Here is a 15,080-nt window from a genome sequence, read left to right as displayed (position 1 = left end):
CATAATTAAAAAGTCTATGCAAAAGCAATACACTTTATCTTGTTCACTATGAAGATCGAGATCCTCTAAAAAAACCAAAGTCTACAAAAACCAAGCAAAACCAGTTTATAAAGCTCTTTATTGCTCTTAAATCTGCTGGAAATCATCATATAGAGGTGTTTACCATATGTTATGTCCAGATTTCTTTATGAAGAGAAAGCAAGACATAACTGGTGTGGTATAACCACTGTAATGTCGAGATTGGAAGAGATTGTCTCCACCTGGAAAAGAAATGATTGGTTGTTTGTGTCTAAGTTGGTTGTAATATATATACATGGGGGTAGTTTTGTCTTTTTAGTAAATTTAATGTCGACTGTAATTTCTAGAACTCGGTAAAGAAATATAATTTTGGGTTAGTTTTCTCAGTAAAAAAATCAAATTTACCGGCAGTGAAAGTAAAAAGAAAAAAAGAGGAAGAAAAGAAGTACAGTAAATTCGAAAGGGTAAAAGTAGAGGGTAGAGGAACAAAAATGTAAATAAGATGTTTCAGGTGGTGGGGTCTCGCGTGGGAAATCAAAAGGGATAGAGGCGAACAGAGGAGGGAGGCCAACGCTACAGTAGAATTCAGAATCAGCCGCAAACACACACACACAGGAGGCGGATTCATGTCGTTTCTTGTTCGGAAAAAAGCAAAGAAGATATAGCTTCAGAATCAATTAAAAAAAGAAGAGAAAGAGTAGGTGTGTTTACTCTCAACTTCTTACTTGAAATTCCTTTTCGATTTCTGTTTTTTTCTCATACAGTGAAGAATTTGTTTTTACAGATTTATCTCCACCTTCTATTTTTTTTTAATTTCTGATAAATTGAATGGCATGTCTCCTGTTTCTTTCTACCGACATGTCTTTCGTTTGGCCTTACCGGCGATGTCGTTCATTCAACCGGAACGACGACAACCGGTGGTCAGGCAGTCTCAATTTGGAGGAATTGAACCGGAATTTGTTAGCTAGGGTTTTGATTTTATGGTTGTAAACAAAAATTTATGATCCTTGTCCAATCGGAATGCATTGCCTTAACTGAGCTTTTAATCAATTATAGAGGTAGCAAGTGATGGACGTAGCAACTCCAAATATTACTTTCGATGAAGAAGATTCGCAAATTCAACTTTCTGGTCATTCTCTACGTAATGACCCCGGTCCCTTTGATCCCTCTGTACTCTATGATCAGGACGAGCATATATCATCGGCTGTTTGGGAAGGACTGGTATAGCTCACTGTTTTTTTCTTTTTTAATGGTTGTGCAGAAGTTAAATTGCTGTCATTAAGTTGTGATAATTTGTTGAATTTAATAAATAGGAGCGTGGTGCGCTTAGATGCCACGAGCATACGTCAAAGCTTGAAGAGTGGAAGTTAACAGGGAAGCAACTAGAGTTGGTTGAGAAAGCTGGGTTTAAGTATTTTAGAAAGATTGAAGCATTTAGTTTAGATAATCAGCTGATTTCTGCTTTGGTTGAAAGATGGAGAAAGGAAACTAATACATTCCATCTACCTGGTGGGGAAATGACCATAACTTTGGATGAGGTTGCACTCAATCTTGGACTAGCAATTGATGGGGAGCCCGTTGTAGCTGTAGAGCTAGAAGATTCTTCTGCCATACCCATTTGTGAGAAACTCTTGGGAAAGAAACCAACTTCGAGTGATCGAAGGGGTGGATTCTTGAAGCTATCTTGGTTGAAGGATTCCTTTTCACACTGTCCAGATGTTGCTCCGCTTGAACAGGTTGAGCAGTGTACTCGAGCTTATCTTCTATATCTTGTAGGGAGTACCATTTTTTCTACAACTAGTGGAAACACAGTTCCTGTCATCTTCCTGCCTCTATTTGAGGATTTTGACAAAGCAGGGAAGTATGCATGGGGTGCCGCAGCGTTGGCCTTTCTGTATAGAGCACTTGGCAATGCCACTAGTAAATCGCAAAGCACGATCAGTGGTTGTTTGACACTGCTCCAGGTTGCTTACATTTTTTATTTTTGTCATTTCTCCTTCTGATATCTTTTGGGCAAAATAGCAGATCTCTTACCACATTACATTATAAAGGCTTCTGGTTGGAATGCTGATTTTCTTTTTTCACCATTCTATCTAGTGTTGGAGTTACTGGCATCTAAATATTGGTCGCCCAAAACTCAATCAAGGACAAGCCCATGATACTTTTCCACTTGCACTTCGTTGGAAGCAAAAACTAAGTGGTCTACGATCAAAATGTGATGTGGTTCAGTACCGTAAGGCACTGGACTCTCTCCAACCATGTGATGTAAGTTTCTAATTTGTTGTTCCAGTTGTACTTGCCATGCTTCAAGTTGATGGTTCACTGGTCTCATACATGCAGGTTGAATGGCAACCTTACCATGATATGGATGAGATTGTGCCAGAAGATATCAAGGACACTTTGATTCTGGGCAGATCAAGGACAACTTTGATTTGCTTGGACAAGGCAGAAAAGCACCTTCCAGATCGCTGCTTGAGGCAATTTGGCTTTAATCAACCAATCCCACAAGAAGTGCCACAATGGAAAGGAATTGATGGTGAGGCAGACCAGACGAAAAGCATTGCTTCAAGTTGTGAGGATTGGTCAAAGCATCGAGATCAAATTGTAGAAGGTGATGATAGAGTTGATGACAGCGAATACTTACTGTGGTACTCCAACATTACCAGAAAATTTGTGGGAAGGCATACATCTTTGGAATCTATGTTTCGTCAAACAGTAACTCCCTTGATACCTTTCTTTCTGACTCCTTGTGTTGGGATTTGTGAAGGCAATGAGATTTATAATGTTCAACCTTCTCTTTCTTTCTTTTTTCACAGGTTGCTGGCATGACAAAAATGTTGGAGCTAGCAAAGACACTATCAAGAGATGATATGTTTCTCGTAAACCAGAAGGCTGTTGAGAATATCAAGAACATTTTGAGTGAGAGTTTGAAGAACCCGTTTTCGAATTCAAAAGGTAAGTTACCAACAAAAGGTAGCAAGAAGCGAAAGCTAATAGATATCTAGTTGGTGTGGAAATTTCGTAGTAGAAGATGTTTAGTACAGGCCTAGAAAACTCCAGGAATCATGGCATTTTGTTTAACAGGCTTCTTGTTTACTATATTGAAGATCCCAGAGATTATCCTTGCGTGTGTATCGCGTTATTGCTTGGAACTATTTGGAAACGTGTTCACAATTAATCAGTCCTAACATCAATAGGTGGCCACTTCCAGTATTTCTTTAGGTGTTTTAAACGAATAAGTTTCTAACAATCTTTTATATCGTCCCTGTCGTGATTGGTCATCCACCCTGCATATTTGTGGGACACGTCCCTCGTGATAAGTTTTCTTTTAGATCTTTCACCTTTTTCATCATTGATGGTTCAATTCTGTTATTTCATATCGCCCCCCCCCCTTCCCGCGTTTAATTCACTTTTACTTGAAATGGTTGACGAACTTGATTAAAAGGTGATTATGAGAATTAACAGGGCATAAAATTGATTTCAGGAATTGGCTTTGGTCATTTACTGAACCCCCACCCTGCTGTCCAGCCCATCCTCTGAGACCGTGGCATGCAAATCAATCTTCTATAAGTAATAATAAAAAAAGTTTACTTCAATAAATCCCTCCAAATATGGTTTAATATCATATCAGCCAATTCCCCCCCTTTTGGTTGTGCATAAATATTTTCTTGTTTGGTTTAAACAGGATCGTGTACAGCAGTCTTTTGGATTTGCTGTGCGTATTCTAAATTCCAGCAAACATGAGGCATTTCATGCCAGTTCCTTGCGGCACCCAACACTTCCCAGCTATTTCACCAAACTTTCTCAATGATTTAGGGTTAATGCGACCCACCAGTAGAGGATTGATAACTCTTTCAAGCTACCCTTTTTACAAGACATCCCCTTCGCAGCTAAGTTTATTTCCTACCTCTGCTGAGAGTTTATAGTAAGATATCGAGTACAAAGCACTTTAAAAAAAGAACCACACCAAAAGAATACACATCAGATTTGAAATATTCAAGATCAAGATAACCTGAGCTACGTTTCATACCAATGCTTATATGGTCAGGATCAAGCATTCTTTATTTAGAAAGACCGAATGTGAACTTAACATCACGGTGAAAAATGTTTTCAAATACAAAGAAAAGTGTGTTTGTATATACAGGATCAAGCATTTTTAATTTAGAAAGACCGAAATCAACATCTTCCACCTTCTAATGTTCTTACAGGATCAAGGATTTTTAATTTAGAAAGACCGAAATCAACATCTTCCACCTTCTAATGTTCACCAAGCAAGATGTTTGTGAACTTAACATCACGGTGAAAAATGTTTTCAGATACAAAGAAAAGTGTGTGTATGTCAAAATAACTAAATATTTTGCTTTAAATTCAAAAACTAAATATTTTATCCTAACTGTACAATGCCTATAAGGTCTACAGGAATCAACACTACCTCTCAAGTCAGTTTATAAATGTCACACATTCTCAACTTATTTAAAAACTTTAAAAACACTTGATTTGAAACTGTTTTGGTGAAAATATTGGCCAATCAATCCATAGATTTAACTAATTTTAAAAAAATCCATAATTTTTTTTATCCAACTTCTTTTTAAGGAAGAATTTATCTACCTTTACATGTTTCATATGCTCATGTTGAACTACATTATGAGTAATATTCATGCTGCTTTATTATCACAATATAATCAGATCAGTTACCTTGATGGATAATCTAAATTCTATTGTGAAAGTCTTAACCGCAACGTTTCAAAAAGTCTAAGAATCATACCTTTTAATTCAGCTTTTGCATTTTAGTGAGCAACAACACCTTATTTCTTACTTCTCCATGTAATGAGAGATTACCACCTGTAAAGGTAAAGAAATTAGCATCGCTAAATGCGTCTATACTTTAGCAATTTGCATTTTTTAGTGAACAAAATACTATTTCCAAGTGTATAATTCAGATATCACAAAATGCACATAATTGCACTCAAATATTGCTTTCCCAACTTATGCATAAACAAACTAACAATACTCAATGCATAAGTCAAACCCGCTCTTGTGTTAGTTAAGTGCATCAATCTTCCAACAAGTTTTTGATATCTTTTTTTATCAGTTTCTATGATGAGGATCAACGAGCATCACCAAAGAACTCATTAAAGGTGTTGATTTGACTAATTATAAGGTCAAGGGCCGAGAAGATTATAAATGTTTTTAATGGGCTAATTCAAGATATTTAGAGCAAGTCAAGCTTCAAGATCTCAACAAGGGGTGATCAAACTTTGATTAATATGATCCATGCAAGGGTTGGACAAGAAAAAACAGTTTTGGGCTTAATTTTTCATAATATAAAGTTTTACACTAATAAGCATAACTCTTGATCTGACCGTTAAACAAAATCAAAATTTTACTAGAAAATTTCAGAGACCATATTTTCTATAGGGTTAAACTTTTGTAGCAATCAAAATTTGAAAAGATCTTGCAGTAAAGACCAGAAACTATTATATGAGAATTATATTATTTTTCTAGTTGGTTTAAGATTATCTTTCCTTTTGATTTATGAATTTTCTACTAGGCAAGTACATAGGTGGCAACAAGTGGTTTTTTATTTTGCAAGAAATCAAAACTTTACAGGGATGTTTTCAGCAACTTGTTTATTTTGGTAGCTTAAGAGTAATTAATTTGCAAGGATTCCTTACAATTATTTTGTAAGGATACAAAGTTAGCGGCTTCTATTTTTATAAAGGATATAAGTCAACAATATCATTGTTCTTTTACAAGGTTCAACAATTCTTTTTCAAAGAAGGGAAATTTGCAACAATTTATTAATTATTCTAGATTTTAGGTTTTGTTATTTATTTTACCAACTTTGAAGTATTTTTAATTGAGTCTTAATATCAACACATTATTCCATGAGAATTTTATTATTTTGTGAACAATAAATACCCTTTTGAAAAGGGTAAACATATTAACTTTGATTTTTATTCAAAATAATATTTAATGTGTGGCGAAGTCGCTCATTCTCTTATGTTATTAATTGAACTCTTCAAGAATTATCAAATATTAATTATTTTTGTGAAGTTCATCATTATACTTCCAGTTCTTGATTTGTTATAATAAAATGGTTGGGGTTTTTCATCTAATAACTTCGGTTTATTGGTTTAGGTAATCATTGAGTCGAGGTTTTATCTTTAATTTAATCTTAATTTTCTTGGGTTGTATTCTTTCTTGTTTGTGAGTTTTAAGGTTCTTATCCTTCAGATTCACATCATGTTATTTAATTGTATTTAACATATAACTTTGAACTTATCAATCTTTTATAAAAGATATATAAGACATATTTTTTTAGACAAAAAGATTTTTTATGAGATTAAGACACTTTGATTTCAAGAAAATATTTCAAAGAAACCTAGTCTTTCATTTTAAATTCTTTGAACAAGTAATCTTGTGAGATTTTCCTTTTTTCTATATCATTTTCTATAATTACCATATCATTTATATATACAATGAGTGTGGTAATCTAACCTTGTTATTTCTTCAGGAATAACGTGTGATCTAAATTGCTTTGATCATAGCCAAAGGCTAGATTTTATGAACCTTCAAAACCATGATTTCAAATATTTTTTTTTTCAATCCATACAATGATTTATTCAACTTGCACAACTTCTATTTATGCCTTTTAAGTATCAAGCACCATGATGAGAGATCCATATAGACTTTTTTGGATAATTCACCATGCAAAAAAAGTGTTATTCATATCGAGTTCTTGAAATGGTCAAGCTAAGTTCATAGCAAAAGATAATAAAACTTAAATTGTGTTGATTTTGGCTATAATTGCAAATGTTTTTGTATAATTGATATTATAGGTTTTAGACTAGTCTTGCTTTAAGGCATTCAATTATGCCATCAACCTTATATTTTAACGACTTCTCACATTCTATCTTTTTCAAGGATTTCATCTCTTTGTTTATAGTTAGTTTCTTTCCATCTTTGGTTAGTTAAGGCTTCTTCTTACATATTGTTAAGAACAAATATAATAGATAAATGTTTTATAATTGATAAAATTAATTCTAATAAATAATGACTAACATATAATGACTAGTGAGATGTTTAAATTTACTAGAACATATATGGATTTAAGAAAATCTCTGGTTTGATGATGTGATAATTTCTTGACTGACTTAGATACTAATTTAAGAACATTCTCAATAATCAATTGGTTTGGTATATTAGTTGTTAGGGATTCTAACTCGAACGTAGTATTTGTTAGAATTGCATATTTAGCTTCTAGGTGTTCATCACCACTTTGATCTAAAGCTATACCACTCAAGTTCAATTTACCTTCTTCATGGTTGTCTGCTATAACTTGTAAGTCATCACTACTAGAATCTAAATTTATGTCTAAGTCTAAAAAAATATAATTTACAGTATGAATCTCTTTATATTACTCTCTTTAAAGTTCAGACTTGGAGTAAAAAAAACACATGGTGTCTTCATGAAAAACAATATTCATTGTGATTGATATTTATTGAGAAGAAGGATGATAACATTCATCTTTTTTTTTTAATGATTAGCACACCTAAGAAAAACACTTCATAATTCTTAAGGAGTTAACTTGTTGCACTGATGTTTATGAAGATGCATAAATGTGACACAACTAAAAATATAGGGTGGGAAATTTAGGACCGTTATGACATAAACTACATTAGTGAAAGCTTGGAATGGTGCTAAAAAATTATCAAAACTAAAAGGTACATGATTAATTAAATATGTTGCAAATACAATTACTTGTCTTTAATAAGATACCAACATATGAGCTTGTGTCAATGAAGCATGAACATCCTCCAATAGGTATCGATTTTTGTATTCAACATCCTTATTTTACAAGGGTATATTGAAATAAGTAGTTTGATGAGTAGTCCTGTGTACTTCAAATACTATTAAAGTCCAAACTATGATATTCTCCCACATTATCATTATCATTATGGAGAACCTAGACCTTTTCCTTGTATTAAAATTCAACCATTTTATGCAACTTTTGAAATAAGAAGTTCACTTCACCTTTCGATTTCATCAAGCACATCGAGATCATTTTGATATAGTTATCAATAAAGATAATAAGCCAACGTGATTCACATAAAGTAGTGATTTAGGATGGACCTGGAAAATCAGATTGTATACTTATAAATAGATGTGGTTTTCTATAAATAAGTGTATAACAATCTTTTTATAATACTATTAAATTTTATCGGAATGTTTTTCTAATAACTTATATTTTTGTTGTCTAATAATTAAATAAAAAATATTTCAAACAAACCTGATATTATTAGATCCAATCAAATCCCTGACTTGAGTTGCTAGTTAGGAAGGTTAGCTCAAATCGATGAAAGATATTATTGTTCTGATATTAAAATAAAAAATACATTAACAATATATATATAGCTTTTTTTACATATAAAAATATTTTAGTATAATCCAAGGTGAAACGCATACTAATTACTCTATTTGTCAACTAAAAAATAAAAAAAATCACTAATAAAACCTATTGAGTTTTTTTTTCATTCTTTCCCTATGGAATAATGTAGCTTTAAATAGAAAAAAAAATCAATCACACAATTATGTAGCTGAGAACTCGAAAGCCCCACCGACAGAAACTATTTGAAGCAAGTAAGAAGTCCCTTGAAACAAACGAGAAAAAACAAACAAAAAAAAAACACTTTAAGTTTCTGTCAATATAATATACATGTCAATCACGCCATAGGAAAAGGCCCTCCACAGCTTGGAGGCCAGTGAGTTTCTGGTTTTTATATATTTCTAAAAATAATAATAAAAATAAATCAATCATTTTGAGCTACATGCATGCGAGTACAGAAGATGACGAGGGTAGTCCTTGCCAATTAAAATTAGAAAACAGAAGGGAGATGCGTCCTCACTCCTCACTTTTTTTTTTATTTAATCATGGATAGATAAGTTAATTTACATATAATTTGATTAATTTTTTTAAGATTTTAGAATTAATAACTATATAAATCATCAATAATACTAAAATTTTAAATCATTTAGTAGATGATCTAGTAGTAAAAACTTGAAAGATTTGCTTCCTATATGATTTTAGGTTCGAATCTTATGGTTGCTAATATGATGGTCACTAGAGATTTACATGATTGTTAACTTCAGGGCTCATGAGGTTAGTTGAGATACACGCAAGCTGACCGAAAACCTATATTATTATTATTAATAATAAAATTTTAATTCGAAAAACAAATCCAAAACTTGTTATACCTTCAGCGTTTCGACATTCCCAATTAAAATTAGAAAATAGAAGAGAGATGGGTCCTCACTACTTTAATTGTAGGGATGATAATTTTGCTTTCTTCCTGAATTTCCTTATTCACCGAAAGAATGTTGTTATCAAATATTTAGCCCGACATGGCACCAGATGTACAGTAAGCAAAATTCTGTCGGTGTACGTAGTATATATAATATTTGTATATATTGTTGCCAATCCAAAATGTCTTATTATATATATATATATATGTAAATTTTTAAATGTGTTTTTTAATTAAAATATATTAAATATTTTTAATTTTTGACATCAAATTTGATATTTTTTTGACAAAAAACAATTTAAAAAATAAATTGTAATGTAAAAACAAACACCCACTTATTTTTTTTTTTAAAATTTATAAGTGAGAATTACTGAAAATTAAAGATCACATATGGTGATAAAAGAGAGAGAGAGACTATATACAATGAAGTAGTTTTGACAAATAATAATAAAAAAATCCGTTTTTTAAGTAATTAAGTGTTCAATGCTAATGAATTCTATCAAAGTTACCAGTCATGATTAATAAAATAGGCTAAAAAGCTTGAAAGTATATTAAAATTAAGTGATAATTAATTTAGAAAGTCATAATAATAATAATAATAATAATAATAATAAGGGTTGATAGTTGTAGGGATGATATATACACATTTTAGTTGACTGATATTCTTTCTCACGAAAATATATCGGAAGAAGTTGAATTCATACTATTAATTATATATTGCAGAAGAAAGGTAGCCCTCCTTCGATCCAGCCATTGACTTCAGCGACAGCTGCGTTCTCGAAGGTTGCCCACTAAGCTTGCTAAGAACACGGCATAACCTTAGTTTACATTAAAAATTAAATCATAAATTAATATGCATATTGTCCAATATCCCTTTGTAAGATTAATATAATTAAAACAGAGAAAAGCACTACGAAACAATTAAATCAAACATAAAATAACAAATAAAATATATGTCTCCTGATACAATCAATCACCAAACTTGCTTTCTTCCATTTACAAACATATATGATTAATGATTATATATGAGCAACAATTGAAGAAAAGAAAATATACGTAACTGAGAAATTAAAACGAAAATTTAAACAAAATGGAATCACACAGTTTCTTCTCTAAGATACTTAATTTGCTTCTTATTAGAAAGTCCACTTCCAGATCTTGATCCTCAAATCAACCTTGCACTTTGCATTTGAGACAGATGCTTTTGTTGCTTGTTTCCCAGATGGAACAGTGGCTTTAATCCCTTGACAACTGACCCTAATTCTAGCTTTTGGAGTCTTTAAGCCTCCCATCTTGACTTTTACTTTAGTCTCCAACTCTACCTTCAAAGCCACACCATCCTTGCTCTTCAAATCACTCGTTAACTTGCTACCAGATTTGTCATCCAGTTGTAAGCCAGTGCTTGTGATGGCAGCTCTCAAAAAGGTTGTGTTCTTGGTGCCATGCACAAATGAGGGCAACAGACCACTGCCTACAAGGATATCATCTTTCTCTGTAGTCACAGAAATAGTGATGGGATTGTATGTATAGACGAGTTTTTTATTAGGGTTTCTAGTGGTGATGTTGAGGTCGATGTTGGTAGTGAGATGGGACGTTGAGGTAAGGTTGAGAGAGGAGATTTTGAGGCCGGAGACGACAAAGGTGGGTCGGTGGGGTCGGTAGAGGACGTAGATAATGGCTCCGGCTATGGCCGCAAGGACAATGAGAGTGAAGATGACCACTGCGGTCCATAAAACACAGGAACAGAAGCAACCGCGGCTGCGTTTTCTGTTGGGTTGGGGGCGGTAGACGGGGCGGGTGGCACCGTAGAGTTGGGCTTTGGTGGCTGGAAAGGAAGGGTTGGTGGCTGTTGTGCCATTTGTAGCTGGTTTAGTAGAAGGGTGGACCCTGTCTGTCATGGTGATCGATCAAGAAGGGGAAGGAATGAAAAAGAAGAGGAAATAAAGTGCTGCTTTGGTTCTCAATTATAAAAGAGAGGGGAAAAGGTATTTCTAGTCTTTTTGGTATTGGGAGAAGAGTAGAGGACAGAAGGTGCTTGTTTTGGTCTCGAAAGAGTAAACTTTTCTTTGCTTGGGTTAATTTTTAATTAAAGGGAGGCAACGAATACAAAAACAGCACTCCTCCAACTTTTGGGGGAAAAAAAAACAAAGAAAGAAGAGTTTGATCTGTGTGTTTATACTGTAACATAGATCAGTAGAGAACTGGATTGTTAAGGACACAGTTTGGACGTCGACAAGGTCTAAATGCTTGGTGTTTGAGAGAGGGCGTACGGAGAAAAATCAAGAGATGGGATGAAAGGAAGGAAGGAAGGTTGGCATTATTCGCAAAGGGCAGCATAGAAAACAACACTATACCAATAGCAATATATATATATATATATATATATGCGCACATGCCTTTCTTTTGACGCGTGTTAGTCAGAGAATTGTATGGAGTATTAACAAATTGATTAGTGTTGAGATAACTACCCAATTAATAGAAACCAAAGATTATGGAGTCTTGACAAATTGAGTAGTGTTGAGATAACTACCCAAAAGCCAGAAATCAAAGATTTTTATCATTTTGATTCGTTAGGGTTAAACGCATTGAGTTCTTTTTCTATGTGTATGTATATGCTAATGATATTTCATCAAACCATGCCACGTCTTTCTAAATCAACTTTTTAGTTTTTATTATTAGAAGAAACTCTAAAATAAAAGTAAAAACACTAAGGATGTTCACAATGAATTCATAGTATTTTTTTTCCTTCTCTCTTGATAAAAAACAAAAGCTAACAATCAGTACTAAAAAAGAAAGACTGTTAACAACTAACTAATCCGTTACAGATAAAATTAAAATTTGATGCTGATAAAACTCAGCAACGAAATTAACAACAGATAATTTTAGATGCAAATAATAGATGCTAATTTTTTAACAATGGATTATTCATTGCTGATTGTTTAGTAACAAATTATCCGTTGTTGAAATTCGGTTGCTGATTGTATAAATCAGCAACATACATTCCATTGCTTTGATCCGTTGTTGATTTGTCTGAATTTTTTAAATTATTTTTCACATCTATTGAATTTTTTTTAATTATTTGTGGATATTTTAAAAATTATAGATAAATATATAAAGAACATAAATTAATACTAGAAATTATTTTATAAAAAATAATAACTCAAATAAAAATAAATTTCATAATAAATTTCTAAATCTCGTTAAACTTACATCAAAATAGATAAGTTACAATTTAATAAATATGTTCTATCATAAAGGTGGTGATTGGGGGTGGTGGTGGAAACAAACCAAAACAATGCTGACCATCATAAGTTGGGATCGGTATATGGTGATCGAGGCCTAGGTTGATATACTAGATTAGACAGGGGATACATAGGTGTCGTCATCTTTGGAGCCACATGTGCCGACATAAATGAAGCCATAGGTGCCGACATACCTTGGTCCATAATTGATGCCCAAGCTTGGTATCCCATATTACCAAGAAAGTTTTTGATTGAGGTCATCTCCTGTTGTAATGATAAAATATGACCATCTCTTTCCTTTATTTGCTCTTTCAATGCCTGAATTGATGAGCTAGGAGGTGTTGACTCCATCATATAGGATTGTGATGAAGCACTCGTACTAACCATGGATTTCAACATACCAGGTGCACCATATATTCTACCCTTTGTAACTCCTTCTATAGCCACACACCAAGCTGCTCCATCAAATGAAGGATGATTTTCCCGATCAGCTTCAATCTTGAAATCATCTCTTTTTTGTAATTCTCATACAATAAAATTAAATATAATAATAAATTCATTTAAATTTTAAATAATATTAAATTACATTAAAAAAAAATAATACTTACAACAACTTTTTTAGACTTGTTATCTATGGATGTTTTAGGCTACTTGACACTCTGATGCAACACCGAAAACACATTATCCCATACAGGTTCTTTTCCACCTGCTTTTTCTTGTTATTAACAAACAAAAAATATTAGAAAATATAAATATAAAAATTTGAAGTCCATTATAACAAATATAAACAATCCTCACCATGCTAGCTCGATATGATACAAATGACACCGTATCTCCAGAATGAGTGCTTAATTTACCATATGTTTCAGTTAGTCGATTATTTCTTACAGATTTTGATCTCCTTTGAAATTCTGGGGTGGACCAAATTTCTTTAATCATTTGATTTCAATCGTCATTGTATATCCAAACTGGACCTTTAATAATGCAATCCATAATATTTGTGGTATTTCTGTCAGACATATCTCTTTTAAGAGCTCGTGTCAACTGCTGGTTCAAAGCAATTCTAGTCTTATCTTCCTAAATCTTACGAACAATTGGTTCATCATCCTTAGAAAATATATATTTTTTCTATAAAAAAACATTTCATGAAATCTCAAATATTTCTTTACTAATGTCAAGTATTGAATGATATGTTTAAGATTATGAAATATATTTTTTAAAAATTTCAGCAGAGTCTCCTCTATTTTTATTGGTACCAAGTTATCGACAACACTTCTATTATATGTCATTACAACTCCCATCTTGTTCCAATCATCCTGGATCACATCCCATCCATCAAACAATCTCTCAATACGTATATTTATTAATATATTCAAGTCTCATAGTATTAATTAATAAGTCAACATAACAATGTCTAAAATAAAAATGTATAATCTTACACCTTAAACTCTTTAAAGAGTTTATCCTTATAAGTTGAACCAACTTTTTCCCAATTGTGCCATGGTCTTTTAAAATTTGACCTCAAAATAAGTCCGATCTCACGCCCACACGATGAGTTATTGAAGCTTAAAAAAATGGCAAAGATTCATTAAATTAGTAAAGCTTAAAAAATAATTATAAAACACAATAACCTTATAAATTTCAACTTACTCTGTTGTTCCATATAAATGAAGCTCTCGTTTCTTTGTAATTGGATCCTTATGTGTGTCAAAACCCTTCTTTTGAACACGTTGCTCATGATGCAATGGAGAAAATGTTGAACCATGGATTGATGAGATGTCATCTCGATTCTCTGAATCTCTAACATTACAATCATCTCCCTCATCACCTAATCCTCTTGCATTAACATCATCTCCCTCATCTTCATCATTATCACTATCTACTCTCTCATATTGTTCTCCTCTATCTTCCTCAACTCTCTCATCTCTTCTAACATCCTTGCCCTTCCAATCATAATAACCCCCATCAACATTATATCCTCCAAAAGTATATGGGTGATCTTGAGGGAAACCTTCTTAAGTTTGAAGTAAATCTTGAAAGCGAAAACCCTCATACAATTGATAATCATCCCTTCGCCCATAATCTTGCCAAGTGTGATGTGCATTCCAAGTAGGATTATGGCAATCATGCAACTCATGATGAAAAGGTTGATGAGAAATGGATGCTTGGCTATTCGGCCCAGATGAAGGGCCATTTGATCTAGATGAAGTGGTCTTATTACTCCTGAAAGCTAATATAGAACCACGTCGAGGCATGCTAGATACCTGAAATAGAATAAAAAATTAACATCAATAAACAACATTATAGAATAAATATAACTATATATGACATACGACCATTTTAGGTGTCATATAACACTATATATGACATTTCGATGGACATCATTAAACAGTTGAACAAATATAGTAGGTTGTCAACTTGTATGGAGTCCAATGCCAGCTACAAGCCATCCTTTTTGGCTTGACAATTTAGGTTTCTTTCTATAGATGGAACATAAAAAATGAAATGCACCTAC

At 32.8% G+C, this 15,080-nt stretch overlaps 2 protein-coding genes across 3 annotated transcripts; one reads left to right on the top strand and one right to left on the bottom strand.

Moving 5' to 3' along the window:
• The first annotated feature begins 531 nt into the window (after positions 1-531).
• Positions 532-3,231, top strand: LOC133681172 (protein MAIN-LIKE 2-like). Of its 2 annotated transcripts, none has more exons than XM_062104333.1 (6): positions 532-715; positions 1,075-1,239; positions 1,332-1,982; positions 2,116-2,283; positions 2,359-2,733; positions 2,835-3,231. In XM_062104333.1, exons 2-6 carry the CDS (start codon positions 1,087-1,089, stop codon positions 3,021-3,023), a joined length of 1,536 nt encoding a protein of 511 aa, XP_061960317.1. In that variant the 5' UTR covers positions 532-715; positions 1,075-1,086; the 3' UTR covers positions 3,024-3,231. The 2 variants fall into 2 exon arrangements, with proteins under 2 accessions (XP_061960317.1, XP_061960316.1); XM_062104332.1 differs by having other exon boundaries at positions 532-719.
• Positions 3,232-10,244: 7,013 nt separating this feature from the next.
• On the bottom strand, positions 10,245-11,664 carry LOC133700489 (NDR1/HIN1-like protein 13). Its single transcript, XM_062124031.1, has one exon. It carries the CDS (start codon positions 11,219-11,221, stop codon positions 10,460-10,462), a length of 762 nt encoding a protein of 253 aa, XP_061980015.1. The 5' UTR covers positions 11,222-11,664; the 3' UTR covers positions 10,245-10,459.
• Between the last annotated feature and the right edge of the window lie 3,416 nt (positions 11,665-15,080).

Source organism: Populus nigra, chromosome 1 (assembly GCF_951802175.1).
Source record: "Populus nigra chromosome 1, ddPopNigr1.1, whole genome shotgun sequence".
Classification (NCBI taxonomy): domain Eukaryota; kingdom Viridiplantae; phylum Streptophyta; class Magnoliopsida; order Malpighiales; family Salicaceae; genus Populus; species Populus nigra.
The sequence above is the reverse complement of the archived record's forward strand: the minus strand, read 5'-3'. Positions and strand labels throughout refer to the sequence as shown.

What these genes read in the sequence shown, in the direction of transcription:
- LOC133681172 (XM_062104333.1), top strand. Translation starts at nt 1,087, where the DNA reads ATGGACGTAGCAACTCCAAATATTACTTTCGATGAAGAAGATTCGCAA. An exon ending in GTTGTTTGACACTGCTCCAG is followed by an intron (nt 1,983 to 2,115) that starts GTTGCTTACATT and finishes CATTCTATCTAG; the next exon opens with TGTTGGAGTTACTGGCATCT. An exon ending in AATCTATGTTTCGTCAAACA is followed by an intron (nt 2,734 to 2,834) that starts GTAACTCCCTTG and finishes CTTTTTTCACAG; the next exon opens with GTTGCTGGCATGACAAAAAT.
- LOC133700489 (XM_062124031.1), bottom strand. Translation starts at nt 11,221, where the DNA reads ATGACAGACAGGGTCCACCCTTCTACTAAACCAGCTACAAATGGCACA.